This window comes from Polypterus senegalus, chromosome 2 (assembly GCF_016835505.1).
Source record: "Polypterus senegalus isolate Bchr_013 chromosome 2, ASM1683550v1, whole genome shotgun sequence".
Lineage (NCBI taxonomy): Eukaryota > Metazoa > Chordata > Cladistia > Polypteriformes > Polypteridae > Polypterus > Polypterus senegalus.
Window position 1 is genome coordinate 280322025 of NC_053155.1, and position 22319 is coordinate 280344343.

A 22319-nucleotide genomic window follows, 5' to 3' on the forward strand; every position below is an offset into this window, starting at 1 on the left:
AATCTAACACAACAATTGCGCTTTTATTCAAAAATATAACTGTGGCGAAGTACTGCCTCAAAATTTTTTTTAATAAGAAAATTAAACCTTTTTAAACTGAGAGAAAATATACCAATAATTATTTGTTAAGGATCTCTTTGTATACGACATTGTGAGTTCGGCTCACTGGTTGCAATATGACCAAGCTGTGAGCTGAGCTTACTCTTGAGCATGCAATGTACAGTTGGCCATGTGAACAGTAATCTTGTTTCAAATCTAACAGCTTGGATTGCTGCTGTCATAATCGGTTTGAGTTTCATGGTTTGTTTCAATTATGACAGTATTTGTAGGACTTGTGTTGAAGAGACAATCGGCATCTGTCAAGCGTTGTAAGTATACAACCGGTTTCATAGATAACTTTACATCCAGCTTTTGAGAGTTTAAACATTCATAAACATCAAAGTGTCCACTACTGAAATTGTCACCTGTCAATCTAAGATGTTTAAGAGGCATTGGCGGTTGTCAAAAGGTTTCAAATATTTGGCCATTTCGGTACACTTGAAAGCGACAACCGAACAATTCACCGGCAGCCATCAACTCACATGCAGATGCATAGGTGAAGGGCTTAAGCATTTCACTCTTCTACTGCTCCTGTGTAGAATAATTATCTTCTGTACTGTCATCAGTCCACACCTTGAATCTGTCCCAGTCATTCAATACATAAGACACAATGTTCCTCCGGATATCAAGAGTGAGCCTGATATGTCTGTGCAATATGTAACAAAGAGAATGGAAAAGGTAGGTGCCATCTCCAGGCATGGAAACCACTCGGTAAGTGACAGTTCTTTGATCGATGGTGATCACCTCGATAGACATGTTAGTGGGGGTATGGTTGGAATGATAAAGGACATGGGTACCTGAACAATGTAAACTAAGTCTAAAATACCTACACCATAACTATAATCGTAATAAATGAACAATAAAACAGCGGAGAAGCTGTGGATTAAATAAAAAGGATGTAGTATCAGCAGGGAGACGTAAATCCCGTGGTGAAGCAAGGAAGGGAATGTAGAGACTGGAGCGACGGACGGCCTTATATAGGCAGGCAGCCAACAACATGGGAGGCGTTGGGATGGAGGATTAAACGCCGCCTCACACGGTGACCGAGCTGAAGGCTATGGACGTACTGTACAGTATATATGTACGTAAGTAGGATTCAGTTAGCGTTGGGAACCCGCGTACCAAATTTCTTGAAGATGGGCCCATAAGTAACAAAGACCATTGAAAGGTTCAATATGGCGGCCGACAGTGGCATCATACCATCGAAATAAGTACATACATTGGTTTCGGTTAGCGCAGGGAAGCCGCCTACCAAATTTCGTGAAGATGGGGCCATAAATAAGAAAGTTCAACTTGGCTGACATTGTTGATCGTTATGACCGTTACGCGTAGAATTTCAAAATGAAACCTGCTTAACTTTTGTAAGTAACCTGTAAGGAATGAGCCTGCCAAATTTCAGCCTTTTACCTACACAGGAAGTTGGAGAATTAGTGACGTTGGAAAGTTCAATATGGCGGCCGAGTGGCGTCATACCATCGAAATAAGTATGTACATCGGTTTCGGTTAGCGCAGGGAAGCCGCCTACCAAATTCCGTTAAGATGGGGCCATAAATAAGAAAGTTCAACATGGCGGATTATGTCGACCGTTACGTGTAGAATTTCGAAATGAAACCTGCTTAACATTTTTAAGTAAGCTGTAAGGAATAAGTCTGCCAAATTTCAGCCTTCTACCTACACAGGAAGTTGGAGAATTAGTGATGAGTGAGTCAGTCAGTGAATGAGTGAGTGAGTGAGTCAGTCAGTGAGGGCTTTGCCTTTTATTAGAATAGATTATCCACTCAGCTAGCTCCCCTCTTATTAGCAACATTTACAGATGCTACAGACAATCAAATTCTACCTCAAACTTTTCGCCAAGCATTAATCACTGTCAAACAAAATCAGGACTTATTACAATGTGCATCATACAGACCAATTTCACTTTTGAATAATGATGTTAAAATACTCTCAAAAATCATAGCTAGAAGGATGGAGAAAGTGCTGCCTTCGATAATATCACAAGATCAAACTGGATTTATCAAGGGTCGACACTTATCTTCCAATCTTCAATGCCTGTTTAATGTAATATACTCACCAGTAAAGTCAAACACCCCAGAAATATTATTATCATTGCATTTGACATGATTGAATGGAAATACCTTTTCAATACATTAGAGAAATTTGGGTTTGGCCTGGACATTTGTGCATGGATCAAACTACTGTATACCAATCCAGAAGCTTCAGTTTGTATTAACAACATTTGTTCAGACTACTTTAAACTAGAACGTGGTACCAGACAAGGATGCCCCTTGTCACCACTGCTATTTGTAATCGCCATTGAACCACTGGCGGTTCACTGTTGAAATGCTTATCAGATAAAGGGGATTATCACAGAGGGACCGGAACAGAAAATTTCTTTATATGCAGATGATATGGTACTGTATATATCAGACCCACACAATTCTGTGCTTGTAGTCTTAACAGCACTCACAGAATTTCAAAAGATCTCTGGTCTCAGAATTAATTTGAATAAAAGTGTACTCAAGCATATAATATTAGATTGAACACCCTACCTTTTATCATTGCAGATCAGTTTAAATACCTAGGGGTAAACATCACAAGTAAACACAAAGCTCTTTATCAACAAAATTTCGCTGTCTGTATGGAAAAAAATAAGCAAGACTTACATAGATGGTCAACCCTTCATCTCACAATAGAAGTAAAATCCTGCAGTACTTCTTTATATTCCCTGCTCTGTGCCCCAACAAATGTAAGTTATCGCCAATATACTAATAACCCAATTGTGCTTCACTCACTCAGAATATGGAACCAATGTAGGAAGCATTTTAAGATGGAGAATCTTTTATCTGTGGCACCTCTGCAAGAGAACCACCTCTTTCAACCTTCACAAACATATGCAGTTTTTAATATCTGGAAAACATTTGGAATTAAATTGCTTAGAGATCTTTATATAGACAACATCTTTACATCCTATGAATAATTACAATCCAAATTTAACTCTCCAGCTACACATTTCTTTCACTATATTCAAATCAGGAACTTTGTTAAACAGAACCTGCCCGATTTTCTTCATTTTGCACCCTCCTCCATGCTGGAAAAAATATTGCTCAATTTTGAGGACTTAGACACTATCTCTGCAATATATAAAATTATTTTACAGTTCCTCCATTTCAAAGATCCAAGAGGACAATGGAGAAAAAGATCTCTTAATCAATATATCAGAAAAGGAGTGGAAGGTAGTAATGCAGAGAATTCACTTGAGCGCCATATGCGCAAAGCATGCTATTATTCAACTCAAAATTATATATCAAGCACATCTGTATCGCTTAAAACTGTCCAAAATGTTCCCAGGTCAAGATCCAATCTGTGAACGCTGCAATCAACTCCCAGCTTCACTGGGACCAAAATTTTTAAGTGCCTTTCAGACAGTCTTGGTGTCACAATCCCTCTTAACCCATTAACAGCTGTGTTTGGGGTTCTTCCGATTGGGCTTAAAGTGGAGAAGGACAAACAAACTGTGATTGCATTCACTACTCCATTGGCACGCACTTATTTTGCTAAACTGGAAGAATCCTAAATATACTCTTTTAAGTCAGTGGGAAACCGATGTTTTATACTATTTGAAACTGGAAAAAATCAAATTCTCAGTTAGAGGATCATTACAGAATTTTTTCAAAACCTGGCAGGATCTAATCAATAATATTTTAGAATAAGGTCTTAAAGCACAGAGGAATCAATTCTTTCCGCATTTCTTTTTCTTCTCCATTCATCTCTATTGCCCTTTTAAACTAATCAATTTAGGTATGTTTACAAGCTTTAAGTTTTACTCTCTTGGCCATGTTCTCTTTCTTAGAGGTGGGGGTTAATTTGTTTTCATCCTATTTTTTTTGTAAAAATTGATCTATTTGTATGGAATGATTACAATAAAATTAATAAAATTTAAAAAAAAAATAGACTACATAGAAACAAATGCATGAAAGTCTAGTGCACTCTGTTCACGTTTGAACCATGCAACTCTTGAAATTTTGACACATTGGCTGCTGTGTTCACAGTCACCTCCATTACAAAGATCTTCCTTACGAAATTGAGGTTCTGTATTTTCACAAATGAATCCTTTTATGTAGTACATTGTTCTGTTGGAATCGGGCAAAATCCAAAAAACTGTTAACAATTTTCACGTGTGTCTCTTCCTGATTATGTTGCTGGTTTTAGACATGTTTTAATCTTCATGTGGATTATTTTGGCGGAATAACAGAAGGAGGAATCAAAAATGACACCAAGATTCCTTGCACTAGATGAAGGTCTGATGAGATCTCCATCAAGAGTGACCGAGAAGGACCCAATTTTCTTAAGATGCGCCTTAGTGCCAATTTGCAGGAGTTCAGTTTTGTTGCAATTTAATTTTAAATAGTTCTGCTACACCCATGTTTTAATTTCACTGAGGTAAGTTGTGAGCTGAGAAAGCCCTGATGAAGTTTCACTTTTAACTTTGAAATACAGTTGAGTATCATCTGCATAAAAATTATAAACCAGTCCACAGCTACGAATGATATGGCCAAGGGGAAGCATATAGACACAGAAGAGCAAAGGGCCGAAGACACAGCCCTGAGGAACCCATTATGTGAACGGTGCTGAGCTCGACCTGCTGTTGCCAAGACTAACAAACTGTCTGTCAGTCAGATAGAACTTGAACCACTGGAGGGCAGTGCCAAAGATACCCAGTATATTCTCCATTCTGGACAAAAGAATGTCATGTCTGACAGTGTCAAAAGTTGCAAAAGATGATAGAGAACAATGAGTAAGACAGGACTGGATTTCATTATTAGTTTAAGAGTCAGACACTCAAAAGATAATGGGCAGTCAAATGGGAATCTTTTGATGTTTATTTTCACTCTAACAATTACTGTGACTCCTCCGCCTTGTGTTGAACTGTGAGGCTAACGTATACAGATGGTGTCGCCTCTGTGAAAGATGTAAAATAGTTTGGTTTTTGCCTGATTTCTTTTAGGCATAGCATGTCAAGGTTGGAGTCTGTAATGAAATCTGATAGCACCAGCATTATGCCATTAAGAGATGTTGAGTTAAACAATGCAATATTAGCTGATGGGGGTTCATTGTGGACAGATACATGACGAGAGTTCATTTTAACAAATTGCAAATTTGGCACATTAACACTCCTATTTCCAAAGCCATGACTAGGACGGCGTATTCCTGAACAAATGCTGCTGTTGAACTTTTTATTCACAGCCTGTCAGTGGCGTTGACCTGACCAGCGCTGTAAATATTTCGGGCACTGTACAATACCAGTGTCTTTTAGGACATTCCAGTCTGACCATTTGCTCTGGACAAGCTGTTTAATATGTATTTTAGCATAGTACAGAGCAATACTTATGTGATAGTAGCTGAGAAGCAGCACAGCACACCGGTAAAGGTGAGAAGGGTAGGGTGGGATGGCGCAGATGAGCAGTGATAGCTAGTAGCAGAATAAGCACAGTAAGAGATATTATAAGATGCACATGAAGAAACCAGATTTTGGAGGTTCCAATATACAGCCACATACATAGAGTGCTGGGAAGTACAGGCATGATTGCCCCAGAGCCAGAGCCATGCCAAGTGGGTGTAAAATCAGATCATTTCTCAGTCATTAAGCACATATAGAAGAAATTGAGAGCAATTAAGTATATCCATTATAATTCAGGAAGATAGACCACAGCACCATGGTTCAAAGAAATGTTCACAAGTCTTGTCCTGTGGACCACAGAAAGATTCAGTTGTCCCCGAGGCTGTGAATCTAGTCAAGGGAAGTCTATAAGGGCTATAAAAATAAATCCAAATCAGTGACGTTAGAGTCAGATGCATCCATGAACTATATATACAATACAAAAGTGAAAGAAATGCAAAAAGTCCAAGTTTAATGCAAATTATAATGAAAATTGTTGTTAACAGGGAGGAGTGGTAGCTACATGTGTGTACCAGCATCCCCTCCCTGGAGAGAAAAAAGTTTCAACCAGCTGAAGTACCCAAAGGTAGACTCTATTGACAGTGTCCAAACAAAGAAACAAGCTGAGTTTAATTTGGACAGTCTAAACAAAGCTTTAATCACGAAATGAGAAAATATACTGTACCTTCATTCATGTTTTAAGAATTACTGAATTTCTGTTATGCTTCAGCATCTTACAGAATTTGAACAGATATATGCCAGACATTTCACAAAAATGTAATGAAACTTGAGTTGGCAGCATAGAAAATACGTGAAAATGTAATGGCTTTTATAGGGCTGAGGGCAGTCCCTTGCAGGAATGGGCGGGTGCCCCTGCCTTTTGGGGAGTCATCTATAAAACACAAGTAACATGACACATGAATTTGGGATAAAGCAAATAATTAATAAAAATAACAGAAATAAATGAGCCAAAAATGAAAAAAATGTACATAGAACAAAAATTTGAACCCAAACTGAAATACAACATAACATTTACAATTCATGCACTGACACTCCTTTCAAAAATGAAATTTTCACTGCATATAAAATGACATGATCAAAGAGAAAATTGAAGCTGGGACAGTACACGTACCTGTAATGCATATATGAAATCCTCACAAAATTGCTCATCATTACTTAAACACGTTAAACACGCATGTTACTTTAGTCCTCTGCACCCTGCCCTCTCCTCCAGCCCTTCATGCTGCTATGTGCCTTTCTGGTCTGATTTATATAAGCTGATACACAGTAAGTCCATTCGTCTTTCATAAAAGGAGTTTCTGTACTAAATGTAATGTATTAAAAGCCGCATTATAATTTTTTTTGTGTTCAAATATTTACTGAAGTGCAAATAAATAAATCAATAAAAAATAATAACACCAACAAGTTTCTCATAAAAATAAACACTGAAAAGAAAAACTATTGCAAAGACAGTAATAACAGAAAAAAATAGTACACCACTTGCACCCACCCAAAAAATCTGCCCTGTTAAAGGGTAAAAAGAAAACTGCCTGAGCAAAACTTAGGAGGGAAACACAGCCCAAACACCACACTCCACTGAGACAGGATTGAAGAAGCAGGAAGAGAACAGCAACAACCACCAGGTATTCAGCTTTGCAGAATTTCTAGCAGAGTGTGCAGTTTTGCAATAATAATAATAATTATTATTCTAGTAAAGTATAATGAAGAAAATGAGGTTTGTAAAGATTAAAAGGATATAAAACCATCAGATTTCTAGTAAGAAGCTAAGGATGTCTTTGGAGTTAATGCGTCTAAACAAAACCACCTCTGCTGGATAGAAGTGTGTGTGTGAGAGAGAGAGAGACAGAGAGAGATGAGATGTCCAGTAACAGTAAAAATTGAGGAAGGGAAAAGATGTTAATGTGAAAGACATTTAGAAATAGACAACCACAAAGATGAGATTGAGGAGCACTCCCAAAAAATAACCAAAAAAGTACCTGGGATACTCTCCAGGCAGAAGAGACAAGTGGATAGACCCATGGCAAAATGCTTTCTGGGAGTAAAATAAGTACAATAAGCAATCCAAAATTGAATGTTTTGAAGATTGGGGTTTAAAAGAATGCAGGAGTGTTGAGGGAAGGTCCCATCGACAAAAAGAGAGAATTGGTAAAAGACGATATAAGGGAATCATTCATGCAAGCATATAAAGACACCACAGGTCTTGAGGTAGAGGATAGATAGTTATAGAAATTATGTAGATCTTGTTCATGGTGTCATCCATTCTGGCCACATAAAAGTATCAACACAGTACTGCCTTGTAGCCAGAAAGAACATATAGGAAACTAAAGGCTTTTAATTGTTGGCAATAGTTTTGTATTGCTATAAAGGAGAGAAAAGAAGGAGGTCTACAGCTAAATGATGCATTGAATAATTTTTAGTATTTCTTCCTCTTTATACTTTTTATTTGGCAAACACATTCATTAGCAGCAACTAAAGATTCTAGCAGTAAGCTAAAAAGTAACATACACCAACATTTTAAAGCAAATTACAAGTGTAGGTTATAGCTTTAAAAAAATAAGATTGTGGAAGCTACAGCAAATGAGCAGAGCAGTTCGATTTCATAAGTTTGCAGAGATTAATGCCGATCGCCAAAGAATATCAGACAGGTTCAAACTAAATGGGATTCTCTTCCTTATTTACAGATTAATCAAAAAACATAACACGTGCTCCTGGTGCTTATTTTCATTTTGCTTTTGTTTTAGAAATTTAATGTCAAGCCAGCAGGCTAGAAAAGACACATGGCTTTTCTGACACTTAAAATGTTGTTTAAAATGGCAATTTTGAAAGACATTATAATGATAAATAAAGGAAACACAGAAATATGAAAGTTATTTCTCATTATGTTCAATGAGAAAGGAAACTAGTTTTTGTTTTCTACAATTAATGTTTATCATTTTTACAGCAGCAAATCAGGGATCTTAGTTTCAAGAGTGAAACAGAACAGAATCAGGTTTCTTGACAATACTTTTAGGACACTGGAGAAGTGTTTAAAGTATGTCATTAGTATACCCATTACCTAAAAAAAGAGCATTGCCGGAGAAAATCTGTTTTGTTAATGATGATACAAACTAACAATTAAAAATTGTAAAATTGCTGATCGTGGAAGTAATTGATTTTTTTTTTTTTTATAGATTTGAATTATATTTAAATAGTGATGCTCACCATGACAGTCTTAATTCACACTTTATTTTGCTTTTAGTATTTCAATAATGTTTAATGATTAAAATTTAATAAATCTGCTTTCTTGCCTACTTATTTTCTCTGTTTTAACCAGCAAGGGCTGAGAACGAAGTTCCTTTCTCAGTTAGGTCAATTAGTGTGAGGGAGAGATAACACTCCCAAAAGAAAACCTACAGTAATAGTCATACCATACTGCATATCCTCAAAGATTGTTAAGAATAGGTAAATTAAAGCAGTGAAAGAGAATTAAACATTATACTGTATGTCTACATGTCCATGTCCATGTCCATGTCCAAAATCTTTGCATTTGTTAAAGCTATTTTATGTTTTAAAAAGTGTTGTCCCTAAAAACCTTTCCATTACAAAGCACTGGGTATTTTTCACAAAGTTCACCAGGCACATCACAAGGAGAGAAGACCTCCGCACAGACCCTGAACACACTGGTGGAATTATATCTAACATCTCCTGAGAAATTCACCAAAAAGAGTCTATGCAGCATGAGGTGTGGTCTGCTATGACAAGCTCAGTATGTTACCACTGCACCCTTCTCCAAACAGAGAGAGTGACATGTGAAACAAAGTCACGATATAACCACATATGTTCTTTATTTTAAAGATTGCAGGGATGTACTCATTGTTCAGGGATGCAGGAGACATAATACAGGTATATTTTGTAATTTCTGTAATCTCAAAATCCATTGTTGATTTTTTTAGTACAGGGGACAACTGCCTATTCAGACTGCACTGGGTGCAAAGTACAAATGAACCATAGGAATAACTGCTTCATGACAGGACACACATAAGCTCAAAACAGTGTTTACATATTCATACTGCCTATTAATAATTACTACTTAGCATTCATACATTTCGGATGGTGGGGAAAATCTGAGTAAAAAATCTGTAAGGATACAACAGAAATGAGCAAAATTTACACAGATGGTGTTGGGTCTAGGGGATGCAAGTGAGCAGAGTTAACTGCCTCACCACTGTTTCATCTCTTTTCAAACTGAATAAAAATGCATAGAAGTTTGTTTAGTATGCAGCATATTTCAATTAACAAGTTTATTAATAATAATAACACATTTTATTCATATAGCACCTTTCCTATGCTCAAGGCACTTGGATAATTACAGATTCCCCAAGAAACAAATAAAAATATATACCATATTGACAATAAAATGTAATATGGCAGTAATGCAAGAATACATCACAATATTACTTATACTGTATTTAAAATAAATACCTGGTAAAACTACAGTCATCTTTGACATAGAAGCAAAATCATGTTTAATGCAATCAAACTGCAATAAATAACCACTTTTAAACTAGATGAAAATTTTAAAAACCACGGCATAACACAAGAAACTAAAATTAAAACCAAATGGTCAGTGCACTAAATGCAGTAAAATCACTGGTCTGCCCAGTGGAGTATTTAATTTAAAAAAAAAAAAAAACTGTCGCTACCTTGCATACATATACATACACACACACATGAAATTCAACACCTTGATGAAACTTTACAAACAAATGCAAGTACTCTCTGGTGTCATTGAGTCCTTGCTAGAAGTAATGAGGCATATTCTCCTAAGTTACTATACAAAAATAGCGAGATGTGATTCAGTTTTTCACTAGTCATTGTTTTTGGATTGTCCTTCCATGGAACAGATTAAAAATAGGTCTCATTCTAAAAATTGTTTGTTCTTTTGAATTTAAACATACTTGTATATTACAGAATAAAACTCACTTTAAAAACCTAGCAAAAGACTTTCAACAATTGTCACCTCTGAATAAAAAGTGCCTTCTCATTGCTTATTTGAAATGTTATATCTCAAAGGCTCAGTCATGTTACCAATGAATTTTTAATTATTTTAATATGAAGTAAGTTGTGAAATTGCAAATGGTAATCTCTGATGGTTATCTTTGAATTTTCTTTAGTCTCAGTACCCACAAAAAGTATGAATGCTTGACATGTTTAAAACTTCTAACACTTTATTTTTATAGAAATATAATTTTTTACCACTTCAATAAAATGTATTACAGAATTGAACATCTATAGCAGTTTTAAGAAAAATATAACAGTACCCTTCAGGAATAAACACTTAATCATGGTTTTTTACAAGGTAACAATAGAAAACAAGGGGTAATATTTAAAATTAAGAATGGAGCACAAGTGAAATGACTTGGTCAGGCTCACACTTGTATGTCAGCGATGGGACTGAAATTTGACTTTTAAAACCTTTACCACTAGACAACAATGATTGAGTATTCACATATAATGCTCAGTTGAACCTTCTACTGCAAAATGAAGAGTTTTGTATGAAAGTGTCCAATAAAAGTTTTCCATTTAAATTTTTGCACAATTCCACAAATATATATTGTTTAATTTGATACACAGATACACCAGTTAATTCATTCCTGACTAGCTATACTCTCTGTCTAAGATGTGTTGAAATTTAAGTAATAAACATAGACCTCAGCATTAATGTTTGCAGTGCAACATCTATTGGGAGTTTATTTTGTAATTAATGTAGTAATAAAATGCACAGCATTTGCCATTCCAACAGGTGGTTCACCACAACAATGTATAGTAATAAAATTTATTATCTTAAATGTTTATAGTACACCACCTGATCAAATGACAAATACAATACATTTTATTACCACAAATGTCCATGATGTGCTATGTGTTGGAATGACAGAGACATAACAACATGACAGACACACAGACACTTATTTTATTAATGTGGATGTGAAGGTGTGTCTCGCTAGCAAAAAGTTAAGATTGAAAAGCAGTAGACCAACTGCTTATACTAGTGGGGGCACCAGTGTGGCTGCTAAGAGAAGACAAGACCTACATGTTAGCAAGGTGCTCCAGATGGGATGCATTCAGAAAAAAAGGTGATGATCTGGAAAGAAACACACTCTGTTCCTCTAAGATGCTAAAAGTCAGGCAACTTGTCTGACTCCAGCAGTTCCTAATCTCTTTACAGAATTAAACCATGAAGGGTAGGCAATAGACTGACTCTCGACTGACATGTGGCACTTGGTGAAACCATGATGACCGCTCCCATGCAACTTAGAAGGCACTAGCAGGAGGACAGTGCTCTTCCTCTCTTCCAATAATGTGTAACAAAATTGTGTTTCCCTATTGAGAAAGGACAGTGGCCTGGCCCTTTAGGGGTGCAGAGGCACCAAGGGAAGTTCTAGACTGTGGTATTTATTGAGCACAAATAGGACTTTTGAAACTGAAACTACTTCAGAGCTTGATTGGAGGTGAACCAAATTTAAAGCTGACTTATGACCATGGCATAATTTAGATTTGAGCCAGGAAGTTAGTTTGTGTAATGACTCAATGAGAGAGAGAGAGAGAGAGAGAGAGAGAGAGAGAGAGAGAGAGAGAGAGAGATTGTGAGTGAGCAAGAGAGTGATATGATATGATTTAACTTTTCCTTTGAATTCTCCCTCTCTAAGTGGTTCATTTTTTTATAACTTTAGGTCTCCTTGTTATCATTCTATGTGAGGTGGAATGCTAAAAGAGTGTCCTTTCCTGTTAACATTGGTCATTTAGTGACACACAATACACATTGCTTTGAAATCTTTCTTAGTTGTGGCAATGGAAACAGAAGAAATGTGAATAAACCGATGATAATGATTATTGTAAATCAATACATAAGATTACCTCTCCAACATTGGTCTGCAATCTTGTCAGTTCATCCTGATGTTTGGCGATCATAATTTCCACACAATCAACAGCAGAGGTAGGCTGATGCCTAAAATACCCAAAAAAAGGACAAATTAATCTTTGACTGACTTCAGCATTTTTCATTCACAAAGTTAAACATTAATTCTCATTTTCAAATAACTGACCTATACAAAGAGTAAAATGTGGTAACATTTTCTCCCTCACGCTAAATGCCTTTGTATAATTTCAGGAAGGAATGGCTTATATACAGATGTTGAATATTTCACCACAGTCACTTGTTTGCTTTTAACATTCCCAGATATGCCACCATGTCAGTTGACCTCACACCAGTGCAAGTGTGTTTTTGTCTGCATTTATGCCTATGGTGCAGTGGTCAGGCATTTCAACTGGTGAAGATCATCACAGTATATACAAAGATCCAAATATGCAGTGTTTTTAAGCCAGCTGCCAAAGTGACATGACTATATGGAAATTAAGGCAGCTACAGTTAAACACAAGCTGCTGGTTGGGCGATTCACAGAGAGAAATTACTACAGTAAATCGAGTTAGCTCTTCTCTGCTAGCCAGAGTAACAGGCAGTAACAAATCAGATGTTTCTATCAATGCCTGGGAATTCAAAGACACATCTGTTTTCCACTATTTTATACAAGGGGGTGTTTGTTTCTCTCATCTCTCAATATTTCTTTCTCCCAACGTAGGGCATGGTGTTAGATATAGCCTAGTAATTCACAGCTGCACCAAAATAAATGGAATCTCATTTCTTTCATAATTATGAGAAAGATTAGGTGCCTTAGAGACTGCTGTGCTACAAATACGTATCAAATTCAAATTAATTTAAAAAACAAATCAAAAACATTCTTCCATTTAGCTATGCTATTCTTTCTTGTCTATACCTGAACTTCCTTTCTAGTCCATTCCAGCCAATATATAAATTGTGCAACGTACTACTGACCCAGCTAAAATGAAGACATGTGCCAACAGTTTTAACACAGGTTTCCTCTTCCTATTTTCTCCACTTTTGGCAGAACACTGTCCCAACCCAGTTTTACCCTGTTCATTCCACTAACCACAGGTCATTTATTACATACTCTATTAGAGAATTACTAGTCAAATTGCCGCAAAATGTTTATATTTGATGACCTCTTTCTTGTATAAAAGATTAATTAGCCAGTACTCTCAACCCTGGCTGCTGGGCAGAACCTGTGACTGGATATGTCTGTTGAAACCAACTTTTAAATTCCCTTCTCACTGTCAATATAATGTGTCACTTAGTTATGTGTCTAGCTCTTGCTGTCACAAACTCACAAAACCAGAATTACACATCAAAAATGGAATGACCTTTATTAAAATGAAAGTGGAGTTAAAAAGACATTTAAGAAAAATGGAAAATTAATCAAATACTTATACAAAGCAAATTCCTAACATCACATAAGTGCCCCAGCAAACATATATGTGCTATGCATCTTAAACTGATGCACCTAATAAAAATGTTCAATTATAATATTTACATCTCTTCCCCAGAACAGAAGTTTAATACATTTAATGATGTTGGCCAAAAGTTAATCAAAATTATTCCTGCTCTAATTCTGCTATATCAAAAATATATCCACAGGTGCAAATTGGATCAAGCGGCACCAAAAGGTATAACGCCATTTGTAGGAGATCTATAAAAGCAATTAAGATCTCAGAATCTTAATTAATGAAATTAAAAGCATGTATGCATTACTAGAGAATTAAAACTCCACGTATTTTTAAGTTCTACAATTTCAGACAAAGATCTGAAGAATGCCAATTAATTAAGTGAAACATTCTTTTAACAGTTGAAATTAAGAATTATTTTGAGAGAAAAAAAAACAGCAATAGCATTAGTGTTGCCACAAGCTATTATGGCACTACTAAATGAAGCTATTTTAATTTGTTTCTTGTTTTCTTTACATTTAATTTTTCTAACTGACAAAGTAATAAATACATTACAATTAAACTGTCTTTGCTATAGTGACCCTCAGATACCACTGTAAAATGTTGCTGACAAGTCAGTTGTCTCTTGTTGTCCCTTGTACTAAGTGCAAAACTAGGGGGATAGAGCTTTTGCAGCTTCTGCACCTCATCTGTGGAATTCATTACCTTATTACATTAAGGAGTCACCTTCACCTGAACTGTTTAAAGCAAGACTGAAGACACATTTCTATTCTCTAGCAGTGATACTAATGGTCCCTTCCTCATAGTCATTTGTTTGTTTCAATTTTCTGCTAGTTTGTATTACTGTATATTTTTATTGTATTCTATTTATTTTATTTATGTTTATTGCATATTTTATTGTAAAGCACTTTGGCTACAGCATTACTGATGTTGTTTTAAATGTGCTCTATAAATAATTGGCCATTGACACTGACAATACATGCTGTGTGATGCTGTGATCTACAATATTCTTAAATTTGTGTTTTAGGTAAATCTGTAAAACCCATGCAGGTTAGGTGGATTGGCGATTCTAAATTGGCCCTAGTGTGTGCTTGGTGTGTGGGTGTGTTTGTGTGTGTCCTGCAGTGGGTTGGCACCCTGCCCAGGATTGGTTCCTGCCTTGTGCCCTGTGTTGGCTGGGATTGGCTCCAGCAGACCCCCGTGACCCTGTATTCGGATTCAGCGGGTTAGAAAATGGATGGATGGATGGATGTAATTTGGAAAAAATATTCCATTTACAATTCTATTGGCACTGGAAATGTTCATCTTCTTATGACAAACATGTTGCAAAAGAAATCCAAATTATGGTGTAATACACTTTGTCCACAAAATATATTGTACTTTGGTGAATTGGTGGCTACATTAGTCATAGAATTATTATTCCAAATTTACCTTGTATACAAATACAGTAACTGATACTGACACTTTTAAGTGTTTATAATTAAAATGTGTAGCTCTTTAAATATCTTTGTCAACTGAATCACTTAGCTTTACTATTCATTATGACACCAGAGAGGTCAGTGCCAAGACACACATTTCTCATCTGACCCAGAGCTTTTGTTTTACATATTTTATCAAGAAATTTGATATTATCAAAATCTTTTACAATTATCTATGCTATTTTGTGTTTACTGATCAATGGAAGTAATAAAAAATATTACCAAAATTAAGACAGAAGTGCAAACTCCCTTATAAGAGAAATCTGGCATTGCTTCTGAATTTGTCATTGGTCTGCAAGAAAAAACTTAAAACGATATAAGTAAAAGCTACAAAAAACTCATAATACAGCATTATTCTCCAAAATATAGTTTGCTGCATACAGAACACAGTCCACATTGAGAGAAAAAGATGAATGAGTAGCAAAAATACTTAATGCCACTTTCAATTTCTGAATATTTTGTTTATTTATGTGCAGGACAATTCCTGATGATCAAGTAGCTAACTGAAAATAACTTTGTAAAAATTATTTTGTTTGTGAAGAAAAACATCTAACTGCTTTCACCAAAAATACCAAGAACCTCCACAATGTGTCACAATATATATTTTTTCAGAGAAACTTCAATTGAGCAATAAAAAGATCATACTGCAGAAATCAGACATCTCATCAGCATCAGAAATAGGATTTATTGACAAGCAATTTCTGGAGTACAACGATGAATAAGCCTAGTTATGGAGTAAAGTGTTATAAGAGAAAATAACAACAAATCTATCAAAGTCACGGCAGGGTGAAAGGGTAGAGAAAGAGACAATCTGTAGGTGATCCACTTCATCTGTAAAGCACATTATGACTTGGGTGTGCACGGTTGCCTCTTGAAGCAGCAAACTAACTAACTAACTAGCTAACTAATCTTTAATGATGATCTATTGTATCTAATACATGTGGCTGTAAAATCCCATCAGAATTGTAAATTTTATCTGTCAGACTACAACAGATGCCTCTAGTATTTTTGGTAACAGCTTCCTCATTCTGAAAAATTATTATTCCAAATGTATTACCAAAGCTACCACTGAATTTATGGTGGGGGCTAAGACAAAGTCAATCTACTTTAATGTCCAACTAGCAAAATACCCGCGCTTCGCAGCGGAGAAGTAGTGTGTTAAAGAAGCAATGAAAAGAAAAGGAAACATTTTGAAAATAACATAACCTGATTGTCAATGTAATTGTTTTGTCACTGTTGTGAGTGATGAGTGTTGTTGTCATATATATATATATATATATATATATATTACACACACATAAACATATATATATATATACATATCTAAACATATACACATATATACATATATACACACACATACATACATACACACACATATATACACACAAATACATATATATATATATATACATACATACACACACACATATATAAACATATATACACATATACATACATATCTACATATATACACACACAGCTATTTCGTATCAGTGCAATACGCTGTTTGTTAAAACGGTTGACTCCGCTCTTACGTGCAATAACAAATCAAATCATTCAGTTGTCTTTGCTCATATGTCATTTTAGAGCTGGACGCCTGGCATCTTTTTGGCCACAAGTTCGCTTTCTGTTTGGTGTGAGGTTCTGTGTTGTGGAGATTCTCAGGATGGATTGCAGGTGCTCATCAGTGAGGCGACTCCTGTGTGCTGTTTTGTTAGTCTTTATCACTGAGAAGAGCTTCTCACACAGATTTGTGCTACCAAACATGCACAAGGTTCGAGCCGCATGTAGACGGACTTTTTTTGTTCTTCAAAGTCACCAAAGCACCGTGCAAACTCAGTGCGCAATAACTCTAGCTTCGCAATAACTTGCAGCATCATAAGGTAGACTTGATTATTGCGGTAAGTGTTCGGCAAGGCAGCTGAAGCGCTGCATTATGGGATCTGTAGTTTATTGTGTTACCAGCGCTTCATATACCCGGCCATTAATAACAATAATGCAGTATATAAAATGATCTCGGGCGGATATAATTACGCCGGGCGAATGTGGCCCGCCCTTGAGTTTGACACATATGGACTAAATAGAACTTGAAAAGATATATTTTTCAAATGTGATCGCGCAATTCAGATAGAGTTGACGCAAGACTACAGCTTGCATGCCTCAATGAGTCATCCTCCCCTCGCTCTTACTTTTTTACCGTTCATCTAATGAATACACTGAGTATGGCTTTACCAAAACAATCATTGATGGCGAATAAAGTATCCATTATTCGAGTATGTAGAGCGGGATATATATATATATATACATATATATATATACCCGCGTATCGCAGCGGAGAAGTAGTGTGTTAAAAAAGCTAGAAACAGAAAAGGGAACATTTTAAAAATAACGTAACATGACTGTCAATATACAGTATTTGTTTTGTGAGTGTTACTGAGTGTTGCTGTCATCAAGGATTTGATTATCATTATTTCTTTCAATCAGGTTCGTATTTGTAGGATGTGTTGTGTTCAAGTTACATTCCGTGTTTGTCAATCGTTGTAAAGATGACAGGTTTCATTCATCGATTCGTTTCTTACTGCATCAATAAACAGCTCGTCTTCTTCTTTATCTGAGACCTGACACACTGCATGCACGGGTTTTTTTAACACTGTCTTCCTTTAGCGGGACATTGACTTTTTCCATCGTGTGCTTTGTTTCCACAGTAGCTGCATTTATGAATATGCTTATCAGACGCTTCATATTTTTTGCTGCCTTTTCAATTGTGTAATTCGGTTTTGTTCAGCTCTTTGGAACTGTTGCTTTTATCTGTGCACTGCGTCAGTTCACGTGAGCCACTCGGTGTACTTGCATCGAAGGTTCCCAGCTGTGCTGGTGCCATCTCGTGCTATGTCCATAGCTTTATTTAATGTTACCTTAGTCCTGGCACTTAAAACTTTCTCTCGCAGTTTCGCTGAGTTTGTGTCAAACACCACCCTGACCATCTCATCTTCCTCTCCATAAGCACAGTCCTTCACCCGTGAATATTTACCCGTGGCAGTTTGCTATTGGATTGCCGCTGACGGACGGCCTTATATGGGCAGGCACTAAATTACAAACGCCAGCGGCAGCCTGTCTATGAACTTAATTTAAAGTGTAGGTTTACATCGTGCTTTGTTTCCGAAGTAGAAGAACTCATGAATATGGTTGTATATGTCACTTGCTCGCTTCTTATTGTTTCGCTGCCTTCTCAATTATATAATGCATGTTTTCTTCAGCGCTTTTTGAGGTCTTCCTGGTTTTCTATGTACTGCGTGATTACGTGGAAGGCGTGATGATGTCACACGAAACTCTGCCCCCACGGCGTTGAAGCTCATCTCCATTACAGTAAATGGAGAAAAACTGCTTCCAGTTATGACCATTACGCGTAGAATTTCGAAATAAAACCTGCCCAACTTTTGTAAGGAAGCTGTAAGGAAAGAACCTGCCAAATTTCAGCCTTCTACCTACACGGGAAGTTGGAGAATTAGTGATGAGTCAGTGAGTGAGTGAGTGAGTGAGTGAGTGAGGGCTTTGCCTTTTATTAGTATAGATCAAGAATGCATTACACTTTATGAAAAGATGAAAAATTCAAAAAATCCTACAAATCAAGCAAAATCATAAACCAGATGCAATTAAAGAATGGAAAAGAACCTTAAAAGCTGGGACCTTTAGGAGATGATCAAGAGCTGTATTTGAACAAAAATGTTGACTAGAAAGCTAAAGTATAAAACAAAGGGAATGTATTAACAAAAGAAGTGAATACCAGGAGCAAAACAAGGAAATAATACTCATAGGGGTAAACAATAAAGCATAAGACCTTTAATAATAAAGTGCACTGATCTAATTATAGTATACCGTGCATCCGGAAAGTATTCACAGCGCATCACTTTTTCCACATTTTGTTATGTTGCAGCCTTATTCCAAAATGGATTAAATTCTTTTTTTCCTCGGAATTCTACACACAACACCCCATAATGACAACGTGAAAAAAGTTTACTTGAGGTTTTTGCAAATTTATTAAAAATAAAAAAACTGAGAAATCACATGTACATAAGTATTCACAGCCTTTGCTCAGTACCTTGTCGATGCACCTTTGGCAGCAATTACAGCCTCAAGTCTTTTTGAATATGATACCACAAGCTTGGTACACCTATCCTTGGCCAGTTTCACCCATTCCTCTTTGCAGCACCTCTTAAGCTCCATCAGGTTGGATAGGAAGCGTCGGTACACAGCCATTTTAAGATCTCTCCAGAGATGTTCAATCGGATTCAAGTCTGGGCTCTGGTTGAGCCACTCAAGGACATTCACAGAGTTGTCCTGAAGTCACTCCTTTGATATCTTGGCTGTGTGCTTAGGATCGTTGTCCTGCTGAAAGATAAACCGTCACCCCAGTCTGAGGTCAATAGTCCTCTGGAGAAGGTTTTTATCCAGGATGTCTCTGTACATTGCTGCAGTCAATTTTCCCTTAATCCTGACTAGTCTCCCTGTTCCTGCCGCTGAAAAACATCCCCACAGCTTGATGCTGCCACCACCATGCTTCACTGTAGGGATTGTATTGGCCTGGTGATGAGCGGTGCCTGGTTTCCTCCAAACGTGACGCCTGGCATTCACACCAAAGAGTTCAATCTTTGTCTTGTCAGACCAGAGAATTTTGTTTTTCATGGTTTGAGAGTCCTTCAAGTGCCTTTTGACAAACTCCAGGTGGGCTGCCACGTGCCTTTTATTAAAAAGGAGTGGCTTCCGTCTGGCCACTCTAACATACAGGCCTGTTTGTTGGATTGCTGCAGAGATGGTTGTCCTTCTGGAAGGTTCTCCTCTCTCCACAGAGGACCTCTGGATCTCTGACCAAGCGACCATCCGGTTCTTGGTCACCTCCCTGACTAAGGCCCTTCTCCCCCAATCGCTCAGTTTAGATGGCCGGCCAGCTGTAGGAAGAGTCCTGGTGGTTTCGAACTTCTTCCACTTACGGATGATGGAGGCCCCTGTGCTCATTGGGACCTTCAAAGCAGCAGATATTTTTCTGTAACCTTCCCCAGATTTGTGCCTCGAGACAATCCTGTCTCGGAGGTCTACAGACAATTCCTTTGACTTCATGCTTGGTTTGTGCTCTGACATGAACTGTCAACTGTGGGACCTTATATAGACAGGTGTGTGCCTTTCCAAATCATGTCCGATCAACTGAATTTACCACAGGTGGACTCCAATTAAGCTGCAGAAACATCTCAAGGATGATCAGGGGAAACAGGATACACCTGAGCTCAATTTTGAGCTTCATGGCAAAGGCTGTGAATACTTATGTACATGTGATTTCTCAGTTTTTTATTTTTAATAAATTTGCAAAAACCGCAAGTAAACTTTTTTCATGTTGTCATTATGGGGTGTTCTGTGTAGAATTCTGAGGAAAAAATGAATTGAATCCATTTTGGAATAAGGCTGTAACATAACAAAATGTGGAAAAAGTGATGTGCTGTTAATACTTTCCGGATGCACTGTATACTGTTTGCTCTGCTCCCACCACAAATCACTATTCTCTCTAATCTTCAGGCCTTTCTTTCTCCCACCAGTTAAGTCCTTGTGAAGATCCACCTTCCAACACTAACCTTCCCTATATACCCTGGACAGAAACACTTGTAGGTAACTCTTCATAACCACTTTCTTTCAGAGGCCTTTGCTGCCCCTGAGCAACTGCCTAGCAGCACTAGGTTCCCATTCATGTTCCCAATACCATAAAGATGTACTGGGGAAGATCCAGAATTGCTGTCTTAACCAGTATTATTGCCAAGTAAATCCACACTGCCCTCTACTGAACTGAGAAGCATTTACTGCATAAATATACCTGCTACCACACATTTCTGGGTTTTCCCTATCCTCACTGTGCCACAAGACTGATGCATTTAATGTATGCAAAATATTTCCAAACAAGCATTAATCTGTATAATACTTTCATTTACTCCAAGTAGATTTGTCCTGAAATGCATGTGTAGCATAGCTACAAGGATTGAACATCAAACCAGCGGAAGAATATATGAGCAGAAATACCCTGAAATAAAGACAAACATTCAGGACTCTTCTCTACTACTCTTTTCATCTCATATCTAAAACCGCTTCTGTATGTAGAGAAACAGAAGCATTGACTTCACTGCCTACTGCCAACTACTCTTGCATGTATTAAACTGGTTGCTTATTGCACTTATTGCTAGTTGCACTGTAAGAGTGAAGCATTTCTGCTAAAGCAGTGTGCTAAATGAACTCAGTTTATCCTCAATATTAGAAACACACATAAAATTCATTACATCAAAGCAAATACTTGATCATAAAAATACCACAAATATTATTGAAAATGAAAAGGAGATATTACTAAAACAAAAAAAAAATGTGACTAACCTGGCAGCAGGGTCAAAATACTCTGATATCTCTTGCTGTCGTGGCTTGAGTTGTGCATTATAGTAAGATTTTTCTAATAATCTGGAATCTGCAAATAAATAAGCAGTCAAATATATTGATAAGACACTTCTTAAAAATATTAGTGATAAAATATTCAGACAAATTCTCTTCAACTGTATCTTGAGAGACTGTTATTATCAGGATTGAAAATCTAGATGTATTTTTACACCTTGTCATAAAAAATATTATTTATATTTTTGTAATGAATTTACTATTCCAAATAAAATTGTACTGGATTCATATATATATATATATATATATATATATATATATATATATATATATATATATATATATATATTATATTATATTATATTATATTATATTATATTATATTATATTATATATATATATATATATATATATACACATACAGGTGAATATCATATATTAGAATATCATGACAAAGTTGATTTATTTCAGTAATTCCATTCAAAAAGTGAAACTTGTATATTAGATTTATTCATTACACACAA

The 22319-nt window shown here is 36.5% G+C and overlaps 1 protein-coding gene across 3 annotated transcripts in view; it reads right to left on the reverse strand.

Moving 5' to 3' along the window:
• LOC120523929 (protein Atg16l2-like) overlaps positions 1–22319 on the reverse strand; it is a 202292-nt gene that overhangs the window by 163536 nt on the left and 16437 nt on the right. For 2 of the 3 annotated variants that reach the window (XM_039745640.1, XM_039745639.1), the window contains exons 2-3: positions 21784–21871; positions 12455–12545 (exon numbers count right to left, since the gene is read on the reverse strand). In XM_039745640.1, coding sequence (XP_039601574.1) covers positions 12455–12545; positions 21784–21871 — 179 coding nt within the window. Of the gene's footprint in view, positions 1–6221; positions 6429–12454; positions 12546–21783; positions 21872–22319 lie in introns of those variants that run through there. The other variant, XM_039745641.1, reaches the window with a different exon arrangement.